The 21987-nt window shown below is 43.6% G+C and overlaps 1 protein-coding gene across 3 annotated transcripts in view; it reads left to right on the plus strand.

Annotated features, from left to right (window-relative positions):
* Positions 1 to 12849: 12849 nt before the first annotated feature.
* The window catches only part of LOC115207217 (inositol-pentakisphosphate 2-kinase), a 36527-nt gene continuing 27389 nt past the window's right edge, over positions 12850 to 21987 (plus strand). For 2 of the 3 annotated variants that reach the window (XM_029774191.1, XM_029774192.1), the window contains exons 1-3: positions 18575 to 18821; positions 19250 to 19309; positions 19988 to 20083. In XM_029774191.1, coding sequence (XP_029630051.1) covers positions 18741 to 18821; positions 19250 to 19309; positions 19988 to 20083 — 237 coding nt within the window. In that variant the 5' untranslated portion in view covers positions 18575 to 18740. Of the gene's footprint in view, positions 13003 to 18574; positions 18822 to 19249; positions 19310 to 19987; positions 20084 to 21987 lie in introns of those variants that run through there. The other variant, XM_029774193.1, reaches the window with a different exon arrangement.

The following is a 21987-nucleotide window of genomic DNA, read 5'->3' on the forward strand; positions in this document are numbered from 1 at the left end:
TGTATTTAGACGTTAAATCAGTGTTGACCGTTATGGCTGTGTCCCTAACGGGCACCTTAATCCCTACAAATGGTACCGTGTCGGGAACGGCATTCTTTACTTAACGGCATTCTTTACTTAACGGCATTCTTTACTTTACTTAACGGCATTCTTTACTTAACGGCATTCTTTACTTTACTTAACGGCATTCTTTACTTTACTTAACGGCATTCTTTACTTAACGGCATTCTTTACTTAACGGCATTCTTTACTTAACCAGGAAAGTCCCATTCAGGCAGTCTCTTTTTTTCAAGAAGGCAGCAGTAGTCAGGATGAAGGCATCAAACAACTTTGTTAAATCTTCACAACAACAACAAATATCTTCAGTGAAATGTTTCAGTATACGGTGTAGTATTAGGGTATCGTTTGACACAGCCCGTTTTTAGGAATGTCAAACGTCCACTATAATACGCCTTGTGGCGAACACTTGACACCCAGCATCATAACACGTTATGACATTGTCATAACAGTTGACATAACTTGTCATAACATGTTCATAACACTGTCATGACATACTTAGACCTGTTGTGACATATATTGTGTTATTTTAAGGCTGGTTACGACACCTCCATAAGAGTCCAAACCTACAACACAAGGCAAAGCACTCCATTACATCAGAGCCTACTGGTCAACAGTTTGTTAAAATGTTACATAATATTCTCTGAAATTGCCGTCATATTGACGTCAGACATGCACCTACCCCAGTGCTGTTTCTGATGACTGGGATGAACACAGGAGCAGGTTTCAGGAGCAGGACAATCTCTTTTCCACTGATGACTGACGTAAGGTCATGTACGTGATAGGACTATCTGGCTTATATGATTATGATGGTCATAATGCTTCATGACAGTGTTATAAAGTGTATTTTCTACAAGTTATTTAAAATATGAAATAACATGACTTTAAGGAATTCATTACGACAACAACAACAAAAGATTTAAGAAAACAAACTTTCAAATGAAAGAACTTCTTGTCAGAAAAAAACTAATTTGAATAAATGTGGGTTTTGACACTACTATGTAGGTGTTATGACAGCTGTTAGGACATATGACATGGTTATGACGTATTATGACACTGGGTGTCAAGTGAAGTGCCAGCGCCTTGTGTTTCCACTCATGCTGTGAGATCATTTAAAAGCTTTCTGCACCAAGCCTTACAGGTGAACCAAGCTGAATGAAATGCCTTCAAATCTCTTTCTATAAGTGACCTCTTTTGCTTCTTTCTCTGTATAGCCTCAGTCAATTTTCATGTCTCAAATGGCAACCTATTCCCTATATAGTGCACTACTTTTGACCAGTGTCCTAGTAAGTGCTCTAAATGGGGAATAGGGTGCCAGTGAAAAGTCAGGGGTTCTGTCCAGGAAGGAACAGTCAGATGGTGACAAGTCAGGGGTTCTGTCCAGGAAGGAACAGTCAGATAGTGACAAGTCAGGGGTTCTGTCCAGGAAGGAACAGTCAGATAGTGACAAGTCAGGGGTTCTGTCCAGGAAGGAACAGTCAGATAGTGACAAGTCAGGGGTTCTGTCCAGGAAGGAAAGTCGAATAGAAATATGTTATATAGAACAGACATGTTGAGGAAAGAATCATGTCCAATTGATTGCATTTCTATCTGCGTTCAATATGTTGTTGCACTTTTTTAACACAACCCTCTTGTTGTTGGAATTTGTTGCCCAGGGTATATTTTTTGTTGTTGGCTGCATGCCAAATGGACCCTATTCCTATCTAGTGGTAATAGTCCACTGCTTTGCTCTGGTTAAAAGTAGTACCATAATGCAGGCGAAGGGTATCCCTATCTCGGTCCTCGTTCTGGTTTTTTCCCTGACACTACCCAGCTGATTCAATGCTTGATGATGAGTTGATTCTTTGAATCAGTTGTGTAGTGCTATGGCAAATAGAAACCAAAATGTTCCCCCCCTTTGGGGTCTCCAGGACCAAGTCTGGTAAAACCCTGCTGTAGGGAATAAGGTGCCATTTTGGTATGTAGCATGTGTCTGTTCATGTGACTTCAGGCTGTGAGCACCTTGTCAGCCATATTACATTTTGTGTCTGCTTGTTTGACTATGAAATGAGTACATGCCATACTGTATGTAGTTTAAAAGTTATTTTATCAGGAATAAATACCAATCTGTTTAAATGGCAAATACACACTTTCTCTCCCCCCCCCCCCCCCCCCACACAACTCTTGTCACGATGGTACTTTATTTAGCCTGGTCCCAGATCTGTTTTGTGCTCTTGTCAACTCGATCTCATTGTCAAGCCAAATGGCAAGACAAGGAGTTGGCGTGATGGCACGAACAGACTGGCATTCAGGCTGGTATAATGATAATAGTTGTTTGCTCCAAGAGTTTTCTAGTCAGAATATATTGATGTTAATGTGAAAATGTAATTTTAATGGGTTGGACACATTCAAGTAAAAACTCACTGAGAGAAACGGAATCATAGGAAAACTGTTGAAAAATCACCCTTTTTTTTAACAGAATATTCCTACATCAAGAAAGGTTTTCCTTCGTCAACATTCACAGAAAGTATAAAAACATACGATTCCCAAATGGGACCCTATTCCTGATTTTAGGGCATCTTTGACCAGGGCTCTGTAGTGCCCTAAATAGTGAATATGGTGAAATTTGGAACGCAAATGTAATGGCACCATTGGCAGCGATTACAGCCTCAAGCCTTCTTGGGTATGACGCTACAAGCTTAGCACACCTGTATTTGGGGAGTTTCTCCCATTCTTCTCTGCAGATCCCCTCAAGCTCTGTCAGGTTGCATGGGGAGCGTCACTGCACAGCTATTTTCAGGTCTCTCCAGAGATGTTCGATCGGGTTCAAGACCAGGCTCTGGCTGGGCCACTCAAGGACATTGAGACTTGTCCCGAAGCCACTCCTACATTGTCTTGGCTACTTTCCCAGTCCCTGCCACTGAAAAACATCCCCACAGCATGATGCTGCCACCACCATGCTTCAGCGTAGGGATGGTGCCAGGTTTCCTCCAGATGTGACGCTTGGCATTCAGGCCATAGAGTTGGTTTCTTCAGACCAGAGAATCTTGTTTCTCACAGTGTCCTTTCGGTGCCTTTTGGCAAACTCCAAGCAGGCTGTTATGTGCCTTTTACTGAGGAATGGCTTCCGTCTGGCCACTCTACCATAAAGGCCTGATTGGTGGAGTGCTGCAGAGATGGTTGTCCTTCTGGAAGGTTCTCCCATCTCCACAGAGGAACTCTGGAGCTCTGTCAGAGTGACCATCGGGCTCTTGGTCACCTCCCTGACCAAGGCCCTTCTCCACCGATTGCTCAGTTTGGCCGAGTCTTGAACCATGGCTGGTAACCAGTATGCCCTAACCATGACTGACCTCTTCAGCAAATGGGTGATTGCTGAACCTTTTGGAGTGCAAATCGGGAACCGAGATCGCTTCAATAGTGACCAACAAACTTCTTGATTTTGGACATCATCATGGACAACATCACTGACCGGGGAGATGAGTTTGTAAACGATGTACGTAGTCTTACCGTCACCGATGTCAAAAATTTGGTCATGAAAACACTTTTTCAAATCATAAGAGCTATGTTCGTCACTTCTTTTTCAGCTCAACAGATCTATATATACACAAGGTTTGCCCAGCTGGAAACGGAAACGGAGACCTATGTGAGTATACAGTATTTTAGAAGCATAGTAATTAATGTAATGTCTATAATCTCCCCTCGTACACCACTGTAACATTTTGTCTGAATTAGTGAAAACCATGTATGCATTCGCATCCTGGTTACCCAGTTGGACTAACAGCAGACAACCATTTTTACCCCCAAGCCATAAGACTCTTGAACAGGTAATCAAATGGCTACCTGGACTATTTGCATTGTCCGCCCCCCCCCCCCAACCCCACTTTTTACTCTGCTGCTACTCTCTGTTTATCATATATGCATAGTCACTTTAACTATACATTCATGTACATACTACCTCAATTGGGCCGACCAACCAGTGCTCCCGCACATTGGCTAACCGGGCTATCTGCATTGTGTCCCATCCACCACCCGCCAACCCCTCTTTTACGCTACTGCTACTCTCTGTTCATCATATATGCATAGTCACTTTAACCATATCTACATGTACATACTACCTCAATCAGCCTGACTAACCGGTGTCTGTATGTAGCCTCGCTACTTTTATAGCCTCTCTACTGTATATAGCCTCTCTACTGTATGTAGCCTTGCTACTGTATATAGCCTGTCTTTTTACTGTTGTTTTTATTTCTTTACCTACCTATTGTTCACCTAATACCTTTTTTTGCACTATTGGTTAGAGCCTGTAAGTAAGCATTTCACTCTAAGGTCTACACCTGTTGTATTCAGCGCACGTGACAAATAAACTTTGATTTGATTTCCTGGTTACCCAGTTGGACTAACAGCGGACGTGTTCTGTCTTGTTACCTGAAGGTATGAAATGCAGATTGACTGAACTGAATTACTTTACTCTCCTGATTTTTAAATGTAGTTATTTATTTGTGAAGGTATTTAAATCCTTATCAACTCTAAACCCAAACAGGATGTTCAGAACCCAAACAGGATGTTCAGAACCCAAACAGGATGTTCAGAACCCAAACAGGATGTTCAGAACCCAAACAGGATGTTCAGAACCCAAACAGGATGTTCAGAACCCAAACAGGATGTTCAGAACCCAAACAGGATGTTTAGAACCCAAACAGGATGTTTAGAACCCAAACAGGATGTTTAGAACCCAAACAGGATGTTTAGAACCCAAACAGGATGTTCACAACCCAAACAGGATGTTCACAACCCAAACAGGATGTTCACAACCCAAACAGGATGTTCAGAAAAACAGTTATTCTTCTTTGGTGTGTGTGTGTGTGTGTTGATTCTGAGAAAGGGAACCATCCTTTAGGTGCGTGTCCACGTAATGAGATATGTGACATGTTGAAGACCTCAGACTAATTTCCATGTCATGTCATATGGTCTCATGAGATACGACATGTATGTAATAAATATATATATTTGACTGGCCTTTGATGGTGCGTCCAAGCAGATCAGAGTGTATGACTCAAATGGCTCCCCACCGAGGCTTCAGGTTCGAGGCTTCAGGTTCGAGGCTTCGGGTTCGAGGCTTCGGGTTCGAGGCTTCGGGTTCGAGGGTTCGAGGCTTCGGGTTCGAGGCTTCGGGTCGAGGCTTGCTGAGGTACCTCTACCCTCTCCCTACTTCAGATTCCAAAACACATGGGAAATCTTGGTTGTGATATATTTAAGCAATAAGGCCCGAGGCGGTGTGGTATATGGCCAATTTACCACGGCTGAGGGCTGTTCTTATGCACGACGCAACACGGACTGTATGGATACACCCCTTAGCCATGGTATTTTGCCCATATATCACAAATCCCAGAGGTGCCTTAATGCTTATAAACTGGTTACCAACGTAATTAGAACAGTACATTTTTTTTTTTATCATACCCGTGGTATACGGTCTGATATAACACGGCTTTCAGCCAATCAAATTAAATTGTATTTCACATGTGCCGAATACAACAGACCTTACCGTGAAATACAAGCCCTTAACCAACAATGCGGTTTAAGAAATTGTTAAAATATTTACTAAATAAACTAAAGATAAAAAATATACAAATTTACAAGTAACACAATAAAATAACAATAACGAGGCTATATACAGGGGGGTACCGGGTCGGAGTCAATGTGGAGGCAATATACAGGGTATTACGGTACAGAGTCAATGTGGAGGCTATATACAGGGTATTACGGTACAGAGGCTATATACAGGGTGTTACGGTACAGAGTCAATGTGGAGGCTATATACAGGGGGTACCGGTACAGAGTCAATGTGGAGGCTATATACAGGGGGGTACCGGTACAGAGTCAATGTGCGGGGGTACAGGTTAGTCGAGGTAGTTTGTACATGGAGGTAGGGGTAAAGTGACTATGCATAGATCATAAACAGCGAGGAGCAGTGGGGGGTGGTAAATAGTCCGGGTGGCCATTTGATTAGCTGTTCATCAGTCTTATGACTTGGGGGTAGAAGCTGTTAAGGAGCCTTTTGGACCTAGACTTGGCGCTCCGGTACCGCTTGCCGTGCGGTAGCATAGAGAACAGCCTGACTTGGGTGACTGGAGTCTTCGACGATTTTAGGGAACGGTTCCCTATTTTGGCCCTTCCTCTGACACCGCCTAGTATATAGGTCCTGGATGGCAGGAAGCTTGGCCCCAGTGATATACTGGGCCATACACACTACCCTCTGTAGCGCCTTACGGTCAGATACCGACCAGTTGCCATACCAGGCGGTGATGCAACCGGTCAGGATGCTCTCGATGGTGCAGCTGTAGAGCTTTTTGAGGATCTGGGAACCATGCCAAATATTTTCAATCTCCTGAGGGGGAAAGCTGTTGTCGTGCCCTCTTCACGACTGTCTTGGTGTGTTTGGAGTTTGTTGGTGTTGTGGAAACCAACTCTCAACCTGCTCCACTACAGCCCCGTTGATGTGAATGGGGGCGTGTTCGGCCCTCCTTTTCCTGTAGTCCACGATCATCTCCTTTGTCTTGCTCATGTGGAGGGAGAGGTCGTTGTCCTGGCACCACACTGCCAGGTCTCTGACCTCCTCCCTATAGGCTGTCTCATCGTTGTCGGTGATCAGGCCTACCACTGTTGTCATCAGCAAACTTAATGATGGTGTTGGAGTCGTGCTTGGCCATGCAATCGTGGGTGAACAGGGAGTACAGAAGAGTAACTAACCACGCACCCCTGAGGGGCCCCAGTGTTGAGGATCAGTGTGGCGGATGTGTTGTTACCTACCCTTACCACCTGGAGTCGGCCCATCAGGAGGTCCAGGATCCAGTTGCAGAGGGAGGTGTTTAGTCCCAGGGTCCTTAGCTTAGTGATGACTTTTGTGGGCACTGTGGTGTTGAACGCTGAGCTGTAGTCAATGAACAGCATTCTCACATTGGTGTTCCTTTTGTCCAGGTGGGAAAAGGCAGCGTGGAGTGCGATTTGAGACTGCTTCATCTGTGGATCTGCGGTGTGCGAATTGGAGTGGGTCTAGGGTTTCCTGGATGATGGTGTTGACGTGAGCCATGACCAGCCTTTCAAAGCACTTCATGGCTACAGACCTGAGTGCCGCGGGGCGGTAATCATATAGGCAGGGTACCTTCGCTTTCATGGTCACAGGGACTATGGTGGTCTGCTTGAAACATGTAGGTATTACAGACTCGGTCAGGGAGAGGTTGAAGACACTTGGCAGTTGGTTCATGCATGCTCTGAGTACACGTCCTGGTAATCCATCTGTGTATGTTGACCTGTTTTAAAGGTCTTGCTCACATCGGCTATGGAGAGCGTGATCACACAGTCTTCCGGAACAGCTGGTGCTCTCATGCATGCTTCAGTGTTGCTCGCTTCGAAGCGAGCATAGAAGTGATTTAGCTCATCTGGTAGGCTTGCATCACTGGGCAGCTCGCGGCTGTTTCCCATCGTAGTCCATAATAGTTTGCAAGCCCTGCCACAGCCGACAAGCATCAGCGCCGGTGTAGTAGGATTCAATCTTAGTCCTGTGCTTTGTCTGTTTGCTTTGTCTGTTTGACGGTTCATCTGAGGGCATAACGGAATTTCTCATAAGCATCTGGACTAGTGTCCTGCTCCTTGAAAGCGGCAGCTCTACCCTTTAGCTCGATGCGGATGTTGCCTGTAATCCATGGCTTCTAGTTGGGATATGTATGTAGGGTCACTGTGGGGATGACGTCATCGATGCACTTATTGATGAAGCCGATGACTGAAGTGGTATACTCCTCATTGCCATTGGATGAGTCCCGTGACATATTCCAGTCTGAGCTAGAAAAATAGTCCTGTAGCATTCGTGTCATCTGACCACTTCCGTATTGAACGAGTCACTGGTCCTGCTTTAGTTTTTGCTTGTAAGCTGGAATCAGGAGGATAGAATTATGGTCAGATCTTCCAAATGGAGGGCAGGGGAAAGCTTTGTATGTGTCTCTGTGTGTGGAGTAAAGGTGGTCTATAGTTGTTTTTTTTCCCTCTGGTTGCACATGTGACATGCTGGTGGAAATGAGATTTCAGTTGGATTTAAGTTTGCCTGCATTAAAGTTCCCGGCCACTTGGAGCGCTGCCTCTGGATGAGAATTTTCTTGTTTGCTTATGACTTTATACAGCTCATTGAGTGCGGTCTTAGTGCCAGCATCAGTTTGTGGTGGTAAATAGACGGCTACGGAAAATATAGATAAACGCTCTTGGTAAATAGTGTGGTCTACAGCTTATCATGAGGTACTCTACCTCAGGCGAGCAATACCTCAAGACTTCCTTAATATTAGACATGGCGCACCAGCTGTTATTGACAAATAGACACACCCCCCCACCCCTCATCTTACTAGACGTTGCTGTTCTGTCCTTTGCACGGAAAACCCAGCCAACTGTATATTATCTGTGTCGTCGTTCAGCCACGAACGATGCAACATAAGATATTACAGTTTTTAATATCTCGTTTGTAGGAACTGAGATCATCCAGTTTATTCTTCAGTGATTCCACGTTGGCCAATAGAATGGATGGTAGAGGCAGGTTACCCACTCGCCGATCAATTCTCACAAGGCACCCTAAACTCCGCCCCCTGTATTTCCATATTTTCTTCGCACAAATGACAGGGATTTGGGCCTCGTCTCAGAGAAGCAGTATATCCTTCGTCGGACTCAGAAAAATAAAAACATCTTCGTTCAGTTCGAGGTGAGTAATCGCTGTTTTGATATCCAGAAGCTCTTTTTGATCATAAGAGGCGGTAGCAGCAACATTATGTACAAAATTACAAATAATATGAGAATCATGGGGATCTGGGCCTGGTGTCCGTAGTATATCCCTACCATCCGACTCATCGAAGAAGAACTCCTCGTCCAATTCGAGGTGAGTAATCCCAGTTCTGATGTCCAGAAGCTCTTTTCGGTCATAAGAGACGGTAGCAGCAACATTATGTACAAAATAAGTTACAAACAATGCGAATAAACACACAAAATAGCACAGTTGGTGAGGAGCCAGTAAAACGGCAGCCATTATTGCAATCAGGGCTTGAACCACCCGGTTTATAATAACCCTTTACACTCGTGGGAATTGGCCTGTATGGGCTAAATTGAAATGTTTCTTACAGAATAAATTTGAAAAACATGCATAACCTTTTGTAGTAATTGAAAGGATTAGATTAGACCAAAGGTGAGGATAACAGTAGCAGAAGTGTATTAACGAAATCTGAAAATACTCTTGATACAATCGGAAACATGATAAGAATATTCCTGGAAAATACAGTGCATTTGGAAAGTATATTTCTGTGCCACTTCCGGCGCACGTTTTATTGAGAACACTGAGGCTGTACCTGCTTTAAGTTACAGTTTTACTGTGAACACTGAGGCTGTACCTGCTTTAAGTTACAGTTTTACTGTTAACACTGAGGCTGTACCTGCTTTAAGTTACAGTTTTACTGTGAACACTGAGGCTGTACCTGCTATAAGTTACAGTTTTACTGTGAACACTGAGGCTGTACCTGCTTTAAGTTACAGTTTTACTGTGAACACTGAGGCTGTACCTGCTTTAAGTTACAGTTTTACTGTGAACACTGAGGCTGTACCTGCTTTAAGTTACAGTTTTACTGTGAACACTGAGGCTGTACCTGCTTTAAGTTACAGTTCTAACAGTGGCCAAGTAGGCTACTGTGGCTATTTGATCATAATGTAGGCCTACCAGAGTGGTCTACCATCAAAAGCAATGGAGAAATGCATCTCATACACATTTTAACATGGAAATAGCTGTTCTATCATTCAGCCTACAGTAGCAGCTAATGTGTGGTGTTCAATGTATTTAAAAAAAAAAAAAATCTTTATTTAACCAGGTCGGCCAGTTAAGAACAAGTTCTCATTTACAACTGCGACCTGGCCAAGATAAAGCTAAGCAGTGCGACACAAACAACAACACAGAGTTACATGGAATAAACAAACGTACAGTCAATAACACAATAGAAAAAATCTATATACAGTGTGTGCAAATGAGGCAAGATTAGGGAGGTAAGGCAATAAATAGGCCACAGTGGTGAAATAATTACAATTTAGCATTAACACTGGAGTGATAGATGTGCAGAAGATGAATGTGCAAGTAAGCCTACGTTCCATGAGACTTTTGGAACAAAAGAAACATGCAGGCTTGGCATTAACCTGTTTATCCACTTGTCCATCAGACAAGGAGGTGACCACTTTACAAAATAAAAATGCATTATTATTCCCATACCATTATTATCAGAGGAAACTCCAGAAAGTTGAGTGAAGTTGAATCTCGTGCTTCTCTGCACGCGCTAAAATGTCTTCTGGATGGCAGTCATGCAGCTTAGAGGGAACATGTTCTGAGTGTTGGACGTTCTGAACTAAGATGTTCAACTCCATCATATTGTTGATGATGTATTAGAGATGTTCAACTCCATCATATTGTTGATGATGTATTAGAGATGTTCAACTCCATCAGGCCGTCCATTGTAAATAAGAATTTGTTCTCAACTGACTTGCCTCGATTAATAATAAAAACTGTAATAATCCTCATTGTGGTTTGTTAGGTTCAACCTAAGACATATTGTTTCTGTATTATATGGAAGTCCATGTATCCAGATAAATATTGAATAATCTTGAAAGACAAAGCTGTTCCTCCCTATTAACACGTATGTCATTTATTCTGCAACGTCTCCATCGTATTGTAACACCAGCACACCGTTCTTCTCGCTCATCAAGTAAATCTAGGATTTATAACTTTCGTTTTCTTCTAGAGCCCATCTTTGTTATTGTGGTCTGCTTCTAACTGAACAAAATATAAACGCAACACCTGCGCCTCTCGTTAACGGGACGTCTTGTGTAAACACAAGCTCACTTCCTTGACACCTTCCTTCTCGACACCTCTGCGCTGCTCGGCGAACCGCAAGAAGTATGAATATCCTGACTTCTGCAGTGGGGCCGTATCACCGTAAATACTGCACGGCCCAATGCAGACGTCAGATTTACCATGTAGTGTCTTTTAGAACAGACATAGCTCTGGACCTTGGTGGCTGGAGCAGCGTCAATGGAATGGCATTAAATCATGTTTGATACCATTCCACTGATTCCGCTCCAGCCTTTACCACGAGCCCCAATTAGTGTGCCACCAACCTCCTGTGGTTGGAAGTATACAGATTACAGAATGTACGACTATTTTTGTTGGTCATCTATACTAATTTGATTAGCTTTTTAAACGTGTTATAGAATACCCTGCTATAAGACCGTAGATCGCTAAGCCGTGACTTGTTTATGCAGGTGTTTTTATTTTTATTTATTTTTTACATCTGACTTGTTCACCAGACATGCTACCTGTCCCAGACCTGCTGGAACCCTGACCTGTTCACCGGACGTGCTACCTGTCCCAGACCTGCTGTTTTCAACTCTCTAGAGACAGCAGGAGCGGTAGAGATACTCTCAATGATCGGCTATGAAAAAGCCAACTGACATTTACTCCTGAGGTGCTGACCTGTTGCACCCTCGACAACTACTATGATTATTATTATTTGACCATGCTGGTCATTTATGAACATTTGAACATCTTGGCCATGTTCTGTTATAATCTCCACCCGGCACAGCCAGAAGAGGACTGGCCACCCCTCATAGCCTGGTTCCTCTAGGTTTCTTCCTAGGTTTTGGCCTTTCTAGGCAGTTTTTCCTAGGCACTGTGCTTCTACACCTGCATTGCTTGCTGTTTGGGGTTTTAGGCTGGGTTTCTGTACAGCACTTTGAGATATCAGCTGATGTAAGAAGGGCTATATAAATAAATTTGATTTGATCTAATTGTTTTGGTCTGATATCTGCCTGAGGGAGGACGGTGGATTCACCTGTAATGTCTCTTCCCCTCATACCCGGAGATAAAATATGTTCACTCAAATATTTCACTGTCAATTTATGTTAACCTACTAATTTAAGCATAAAATTATGGCCATAAATGACATGAAGGACTTGCTTTCGCCATAGCAATGTTCAGGCGACAAACTTGGAAGACACTTGCAAGACAGTCGAGTCTTAACGCATCACTGCACTCTATACTCCTCTGTAAACTGGTCATCTCTGTATACCCGTCGCAAGACCCACTGGTTGATGCTTATTTATAAAACCCTCTTAGGCCTCTCTCCCCCCCCCTATCTGAGATATCTACTGCAGCCCTCATCCTCCACATACAACACCCGTTCTGCCAGTCACATTCTGTTGAAGGTCCCCAAAGCACACACATCCCTGGGTCGCTCCTCTTTTCAGTTCACTGCAGCTAGCGACTGGAAGGAGCTGCAACAAATACTCAAACTGGACAGTTTTATCTCCACCTCTTCATTCAAAGACTCAATCATGGACTCTCTTACTGACAGTTGTGGCTGCTTTGTGTGATGTATTGTTGTCTCTACCTTCTTGCCCTTTGTGCTGTTGACTGTGCCCAATAATGTTTGTACCATGTTTTGTGTTGCTACCATGTTGTGTTGCTACCATGTTGTGTTGCTACCATGTTGTGTTGCTACAGTACCATGTTGTTGTCATGTGTTGTTGTCTTAGGTCTCTCTTTATGTAGTGTTGTCTGTCTTGTCGTGATGTGTGTTTTTTATTTTATTTTAAATCCCAGCCCCCATCCCCCCAGCACACCTTTTGGTAGGATTTCATCGTAAATAAGAATTTGTTCTTAACTGTAGTTAAATAAAGTAAATACATATTCAGTACCACATTACGACAGTAGAGGCCACTCAAGTGACAAATGACAACAAAAACATGCTTTTGGAGAAATTGCAGTAGCATTAGATTAGTTGATTAGGCTGTCCCACGAATTAGCAATGTATTTATTTGCAGTGCTGCCATTTACTTTCCAGCCCAGGATTGCGCCTGCAGAGGCTACCACGGTACTGTTGGCTTTGGGTAATGTTTTACACGGTGGGTAAAGTTACAAACTAGCTTGTGTACAATATCATGTGATACACGGAATGGCAGATATATTGCGCAATACATTTGATTATCAAAATAACATCTTTGAACAATGTAAAAGTAACTAGTTTAGATGTGAACCCGTTGTTAATACTTTGGTTAAAACCTAGTTTTTATTCTCGTTTATTTGTTTAGCTATACAAACAAGCTAAAACTGCACCCCTCAACCAGCCATTTCGACCAGCTGACAGCTAATTAATCAAAAGATAGGTAGGCTAGAGGAATTTATTGACTTTCAATACCTCAATCAAATTCACTACGGTTTATTGACTTTTAATATCTCAATCAAATTCACTACGGTTTATTGACTTTCAATACCTCAATCAAATTCACTACGGTTTATTGACTTTTAATATCTCAATCAAATTCACTACGGTTCGGGTAATCAATGAACCAGCTGTTCTACCAACAGACCAGACAGGTGTAGAGTTTGTCTCCACACCAGGCGCCATCATGACACGCAGGATCAAATATCAAAACTGAACGTGAAATATTCATGGACATTTATCTTGCTGTTGTTAGTTAAATTTTCCTGGGAGATTATTATTGGCTTGTTATTTTACATGAAATGCATATGGTCCTTTTTTAGTTTTTTTAGTTTTTTTTTACTGCATCTTCATATAATTTTGTCCCAGAGTCATGCAAAATCGAGCAATCCCGTTCTGAACCAATGCATTCTAACATAGTTTATTATTACAAATTTCATATGTGCTATTGCAAAAATAATGATTTGGTTGTGTTTATGAAGGTATCTGGGAACATTTAGAATACGAAGGGAAAAAAACTTCAACACAAAACACTGTAATTCAAATAAATGCATTATTATTGTAAGGCAGGTATTAAGAAACAACAAAAAAAACTATTGTATTTAAAAAAGAAATTGTAGCTGAGTGCCCACTCCGCGACCTACATATCTGATGTCTCTCCTCCGTCCTTAGTCGTTTTTGCAGCTATGTTTTAGACAATTTACGGACATGTTCATACAAACTTCGTTGTCAGTATTGCAAACATAAGCACGACACAAACAGGCAGTCTTAGCGCTGCTATGTTCTCCTTAGCTGTTACATGCAGCAACTTACTCTCGCTACTATTTCAGCATACGGGATATTTGTATTTATTATGGATCCCCATTATCTACTCTTCCTGGAGTCCAGCAAAATGAAGGCAGTTGTATGTATTTTACAAACATTACAATACACAACAAATTTCACACCAAAAAAAAATGTTTTAACCAGATAAATTGACTGAGAACACAGTCTCATTTACAGCAGCAACCTGGACCATAGTTACAGGGGAGTTAAAAGAGCAAATAGGAAGCTACCATGAGGACTATATGTGTTTTAGTAATGTCACGTGTATACTACAGTCACGTTACCATGGAATGCCCCACAATGCAACCATAGTACAAACACACGGCGCAGTACACATGAAGGCCACTAGGTGGGGATGTTGTCCCACTAACAGGTAAAATAATCCCTGTAACAAGGACCAGATTAGGGATTGAGCCAGAACACCAGAGTTAACACCCCTACTCTTACAATAAGTGCCATAAATCACTAAATATTATATCTGAAGACAGCACCCTACACAGAGCAATGTGCCTGGGGATTCTTTAAAAAAAAATGTTTAGCCTAGAGGTGAGAGTGCCTCCTACTGACCCTCCAGCACAACTTCCAACAGCATCTGGTCTCCCATCCAGGGACTGACAAGGACCAACCCTGCTTAGCTTCAGAGGCAAACCTGTAGTGTGATGCAGGGTGGTATGTTGCTGGCCAAGGGACAGAGGAGCAGGCGAGGAAGAGAGAGGATCGGGGCAGACAGTCAGAACCATGTGTATTGGCTATATCTTGGTCATATGTATCGAACAATGTCTTGACGAGCAATGCCTCGTAAATTCACCAAAAGTTTAATAAAGTATTTATTAGGCGATCAATGAGTATGGCTAAGCTATTCTTCATTGTGCCAGTGAATTGAAGTTGAATATTGACAATTGCATCAGTATAATTTGGCCTAAATGTGCAATAAAAAGCATTGCCTATAACTTATTTAATGAAACCCTGGCTGGCTGTTGATGTCCTATCAGGGCTCTCCAACCCTGTTCCTGGAGAGCTACCTTCCTGTTGGTTTTTGCACCAACCCCAGTTGTATTTAACCTGATTCATTTTATCAACGAGTTAGGCTAATTATTGAATCGGATGCTCTAGATTAGGGTTGGAGTGAAAACCTACAGCTCTCCACAAACAAGGTTGGAGAGGCCTGTCCTAGGCAATAGATCGCAAAGCACAATCCCTGCTAAACTTATTGGAAATGGCAAGTTCCCTTTCTCATCCATAAACACAGTCAAGTGCAAATACGGTTCAGTAGCTCAAATCAGCAGGATGTGGGGTATTGTTATTAGGAAGGACGTCTACCATGGACAGATCGCTATAATAATGATTATGATCACACTTCATCAATTTAAATATTGTGGGTGCACCATCTGGCAGCCAAGCACAAGTTATCAGTGCAGCGTCCAGACGTGACGTTAAATATCTTCACGCCTACATGAAAAACCTCCAAGCTTCCGTCATAAGTGTCAATTCATTTTGAAAATATTAAGAATTACAGGGGGCAGTTTGGAGAGACTAACTAATCCTGTGTGAATAGTCTTCTGGAATAACGCACGTGCTTCGATAATAATTACAAAACCAACGTCTCTAGTAATACCTGTCTGAATAGGGCAATAACATGGCAAAGAATAGGCTTATCAGCACAGAAGTATCACTGAAATATTGTACAATGAACAAAAAATATAAACGCAACATGCAACAATTTCAATAGTACCTGATCTATGGATTTCACATGAATGGGAATACAGATATGCATCTGTTTGTCACGGATACCTTAAAAAAAAGGGGGTAGGGGTGTGGATCAGAAAACCAGTCAGTATCTGGTGTGACCACCATTTGCCTCATGCAGCACGACACATCTCCTTCGCATAGAGTTGATCAGGCTGTTGATTGTGGTCTGTAGAATGTTGTCCCACTCGTCTTCAATGGCTGTGTGAAGTTGCTGGATACTGGCGGTAACTGGAACACGCTGTCGTACACGTCGATCCAGAGCATCCCAAACATGCTCAATGGGTGACATGTCTGGTAAGTATGGAGGCCATGGAAGAACTGGGACATTTTCAGCTTCCAGGAATTGTGTACAGATCCTTGTGACATGGGGCCGTGCATTATCATGCTGAAACATGAGGTGATGGCGGCAGATGAATGGCACCACAATGGGCCTCAGGATCTCATCATGGTATCTCTGTGCATATGCTGATTCAATTTTGCTTTACCTCACTAAACTGAAAGAATATGGGACTGGCCTGAACAAAAGGAGATGAAATAACAGTACTTACAGTTGACCGTGGCAGCTCTAGCAGGGCAGAAATTTGACAAACTGACTTGTTCGAAACGTCATATGACGGTGCCACGTTGAAAGTCACTGAGCTCTACAGTAAGGCCATTCTACTGCCAATGTTTATCTATGGAAATTGCATGGCTGTGTGCTCGATTTTATACACCTGTCAGCAACGGGAGTGGCTGAAGTAGCCGAATCCACTAATTAAAAAGGGTGTCCACATACTATTGTATACATAGTGTCGTTTGTTTACAAAATAATCCAGAAATTGCAGTAAATAGTCCCACACTCAGGCAGAATGTTCAACTGAATGTTCTGTTCTCAGCCAGGCCCATCTTTTCAAAGAAAACACCATTTAATTATATCTCTATTTGAGCAAAATAAGTAGTGTTGTTGTGATTACAAGAAAATCCTAATAATTCAGGTAAAGAGCCCCACAGTCAGGCAGACACATCTGAATGTTCTATCATAAAGTGAGCACAATTAGTTTCCCTGGCTGATATGGCTTCTACTTATAAATACTACGAGTAAATGAATAGATGACATTCACTGTTATAAAGTAATGTTAGGATATATGAGTTATGCTGTTTAGAGCTTTTGTGCCAAATCCACTGCGGTGTTCTAGGTGCCAAGCGTATGGTCATGTCACAGCAGTGTGTAGGAGGGAGATTCCAAGACATGGGAAGTGTGCAGGAGGACATGGGACAGAGGAATGTGTGTCAACTGTAGGGGTGCCCATGTCAAATCAAATCAAATTTTATTGGTCACATACACATGGTTAGCAGATGTTAATGCGAGTGTAGCGAAATGCTTGTGCTTCTAGTTCTGACAGTGCAGAAATATCTAACAAGTAGTCTAACAATTTCACAACAACTACCTTATACACACAAGTGTAAAGGAATGAATAAGAATATGTACATATAAATATATGGATGAGCGATGGCTGAACGGCATAGGCAAGATGCAGTAGATGGTATAGAGTACAGTATATACATATGAGATGAGTAATGTAGGGTATGTAAACATTATATAAAGTGGCATTGTTTAAAGTGGCTAGTGATACATTTATTACATCCAATTATTCATTATTAAAGTGGCTGGAGATTTGAGTCAGTATGTTGGCAGCAGCCACTCAATGTTAGTGATGGCTGTTGAACAGTCTGATGGCCTTGAGATAGAAGCTGTGTTTCAGTCTCTCGGTCCCAGCTTTGATGCACCTGTACTGACCTCGCCTTCTGGATGATAGCGGGGTGAACAGGCAGTGGCTCGGGTGGTTGTTGTCCTAGATGATCTTTTTTGCCCTTTGACATCGGGTGCTGTAGGTGTCCTGGAGGGCAGGTAGTTTGCCCCCGGTGATGCGTTGTGCAGACCTCACCACCCTCTGGAGAGCCTTGCGGTTATGGGAGGAGCAGTTGCCGTACCAGGCGGTGATACAGCCCGACATGATGCTCTCGATTGTGCATCTAAAAAAAAAGTGTGTGAGTGTTTTCGGTGTGGGTGGACCATTTTCAGTTTGTTGCTGAGGATCGGAGGTGTCCTGTGCGAGAGAGAGAGGCAGGTTGAGTTGGCCATGGTCAGAGTAGTACAGAAGGTGTTGTACTGTATTGCTGAGGCATTGAAGAAAGTAGAGGAGGATGGATCAACGGTATTCTGAGAGGATCCCTGTGAATATATCATCTGTTCCAGAGCTGAGGGCTTCATTAATGTTGGCTTACTGTATAGTGTTCATAGCAACGGTTACCAACTGTACTGCAGAGGTTGAACGTAAATCACAGAAAATATGATGATGTGGTGGCAGCTACAGAGAAGCACTTGGGGGTGTGAGATTTGACTTCAGACGAGTTGACAGGGTGTGTTGAGTGGTGTCCCGTCCTCTCTGGTCATTGGCCTGTGGTAGGATCAGATCGGGTTAAAGTAGTAGAATAAGGCGATGGGATTTAATGAGTATAGGGTTAGTTGGAAGGGTAATTAAAAATAGATGTATATTTTTATTGTATATCATTTTGTATCACTAAGTGTAATGTATCTATACTACACTTCATTTGGGGGCGGTAATGAACCGCCGTTAAACCTCACCGAAGAAGAAGACGACATCAGTGGGCGGGACATCCTCCAGAAACCGGTAGTTGCAGCAAAACATTTTTTTTTTTTAATAATGAACTATCTGTGGTAGCACTGTCTTGGTGTCAGTAGCTGAACTTATTGTTACAACATCGGAACTTGTGGTGTGTTGGCCTTGGAAAGTTATTGGGAGTTTATCCAGAGATATACATTTGCGTACATCGCATAGTTGTGTTATGGAACTGGATAAAATGGACGAGAACGACTGGAAATACCACGGGGAGGGCAACAAAAGCCTAGTGGTTTCTCATGTTCAGGTGAGCTAGTTAGCTACAGTAGCATATGCAGCTAGCTAGCTAACATTAGTAAGCTTAGAGCTAATACCTAGCTGGCCAAGTTGTCTGTCGCCGTCCATGTTTAGCAGTGGAAAGTTAAATATTGTTTGCTTTAGTTGCTACAAGATAGTTTCACTAGAAGTCTTCTTGTTCTTGTACTTTTCCACACCAGTTGCTAGGTGACAAGCTAGCCAATTAACGTTAGCGTCATAGCTAACGTTAACTAAACTTAGCTGCATGTCTTTGATGCCTTGGAAGTCAAACGAGCTAGCTAGCGATCTAACCTTGCCGAGTTATCAAGTGGGTTTCAGCAAATACATTTTACTCCACCGTATTTATGTTTAAATACCTTTTTTTTTAATAAATACAACTTTGTGAATCCTAACAACTCTCTCCTCTGTCCTATCCAGCACGCCAGAGTCCTTCGGCTACTGAAGTATTCTACAGAAGATGCCGAAAACTCACATAAGGTTAGAAAATCCTATCTAACAGAAGTTGTCTCAGTAGACTTGTTAGTTAATAAACATTCCAACCGTAACTTGGTTGGTAACAAATGTACTACCATATGTCTAGGACGGGTTTATTCTGGGAAACGTTTAGTGTCATATGGTTAATTAACAACTCAATTCAATTGGGCTCCCGAGTGGCGCAGTGGTCTAAGACACTGCATCTCAGTGAGGCATCATTGCAGTACCTGGTTCGAATCCAGGCTGTATCACATCTGGCAGTGATTTGGAGTCCAGTGTCGTCTGGGTTTGGCCGGGGGGATAGGCCGTCATTGTAAATAAGAATGTGCTCTTAACTGACTTAAAAGGTTGGATAAATACATTAATAAACTCCTTGTGATAATTTCTAAGGAATTTGATATACATTTTGATTTTGGAAATCAGCACTGGTGGGAGCCAGGCTAGGGTGAAGTTGCCCCTTAGTTTTGCATTTCATCCTCTAATGGGGAAGGGGAAGTCTTGTGTTAAAAAGGCCCGAGAAAGTCCAGCTTGGAGTTAAAGGCTTTCATTGACTGCTTGTATCAACCAAGCAAGCGAAGCCACAAACACAAGTATGCATCATCCATAACTATGAAAAATGAACACACTCAGGATTGTTACATAAACCTAATTTCTCTTTACGGTCTGTTTCTTCTCTTCCAGACAACAGAACAAGCTTTCCGCCACATACAGAACATAGTTGACTATAGTCAAAATGTCATGAAGCCACTGCTGGGGGAGAAATTCATCCACAATGGAGTAAGATATTGTTGCAAACAGCATGATGCCTTTTCCTCCACATGGTAGCGGTGTCATGTAATGCCATTAGCTTGGTAGCGGTGTCATGTAATGCCATTAGCTTGGTAGCGGTGTCATGTAATGCCATTAGCTTGGTAGCGGTGTCATGTAATGCCATTAGCTTGGTAGCGGTGTCATGTAATGCCATTAGCTTGGTAGCGGTGTCATGTAATGCCATTAGCTTGGTAGCGGTGTCATGTAATGCCATTAGCTTGGTAGCGGTGTCATGTAATGCCGTTAGCGTGGTAGCGGTGTCGTGTAATGCCGTTAGCGTGGTAGCGGTGTCGTGTAATGCCGTTAGCGTGGTAGCGGTGTCGTGTAATGCCGTTAGCGTGGTAGCGGTGTCGTGTAATGCCGTTAGCGTGGTAGCGGTGTCGTGTAATGCCGTTAGCGTGGTAGCGGTGTCGTGTAATGCCGTTAGCGTGGTAGCGGTGTCGTGTAATGCCGTTAGCGTGGTAGCGGTGTCGTGTAATGCCGTTAGCGTGTGGTAGCGGTGTCGTGTAATGCCGTTAGCGTGGTAGCGGTGTCGTGTAATGCCGTTAGCTTGGTAGCGGTGTCGTGTTATGCCGTTAGCGTGGTAGCGGTGTCATGTCATGTTATGCCGTTAGCGTGGTAGCGGTGTCATGTTATGCCGTTAGCGTGGTAGCGGTGTCATGTAATGCCGTTAGCGTGGTAGCGGTGTCATGTAATGCCGTTAGCGTGGTAGCGGTGTCATGTTATGCCGTTAGCTTGGTAGCGGTGTCATGTTATGCCGTTAGCGTGGTAGCGGTGTCATGTAATGCCGTTAGCGTGGTAGCGGTGTCATGTAATGCCGTTAGCGTGGTAGCGGTGTCATGTAATGCCGTTAGCGTGGTAGCGGTGTCATGTAATGCCGTTAGCGTGGTAGCGGTGTCATGTAATGCCGTTAGCTTGGTAGCGGTGTCATGTAATGCCGTTAGCGTGGTAGCGGTGTCATGTAATGCCGTTAGCTTGGTAGCGGTGTCATGTAATGCCGTTAGCTTGGTAGCGGTGTCATGTAATGCCGTTAGCGTGGTAGCGGTGTCATGTAATGCCGTTAGCGTGGTAGCGGTGTCATGTTATGCCGTTAGCGTGGTAGCGGTGTCATGTTATGCCGTTAGCGTGGTAGCGGTGTCATGTTATGCCGTTAGCGTGGTAGCGGTAACGGTGTCATGTTATGCCGTTAGCGTGGTAGCGGTAACGGTGTCATGTAATGCCGTTAGCGTGGTAGCGGTGTCATGCCGTTAGCGTGGTAGCGGTGTCATGCCGTTAGCGTGGTAGCGGTGTCATGCCGTTAGCGTGGTAGCGGTGTCATGCCGTTAGCGTGGTAGCGGTGTCATGCCGTTAGCGTGGTAGCGGTGTCATGCCGTTAGCGTGGTAGCGGTGTCATGCCGTTAGCGTGGTAGCGGTGTCATGCCGTTAGCGTGGTAGCGGTGTCATGCCGTTAGCGTGGTAGCGGTGTCATGCCGTTAGCGTGGTAGCGGTGTCATGCCGTTAGCGTGGTAGCGGTGTCATGCCGTTAGCGTGGTAGCGGTGTCATGCCGTTAGCGTGGTAGCGGTGTCATGCCGTTAGCGTGGTAGCGGTGTCATGCCGTTAGCGTGGTAGCGGTGTCATGCCGTTAGCGTGGTAGCGGTGTCATGCCGTTAGCGTGGTAGCGGCGTCATGTCATGCCGTTAGCGTGGTAGCGGCGTCATGTCATGCCGTTAGCGTGGTAGCGGCGTCATGACGTTAGCGTGGTAGCGGCGTCATGCCGTTAGCGTGGTAGCGGCGTCATGCCTTTAGCGTGGTAGCGGCCTCAAGCCGCTAGCGTGGTAGCTGTTATTTGAAATGGAAGTACTTTATTAGTTCCATATGGCAGTCAAATAGT

The sequence above is a fragment of the Salmo trutta genome, chromosome 14 (genome assembly GCF_901001165.1).
Source record: "Salmo trutta chromosome 14, fSalTru1.1, whole genome shotgun sequence".
NCBI lineage: Eukaryota > Metazoa > Chordata > Actinopteri > Salmoniformes > Salmonidae > Salmo > Salmo trutta.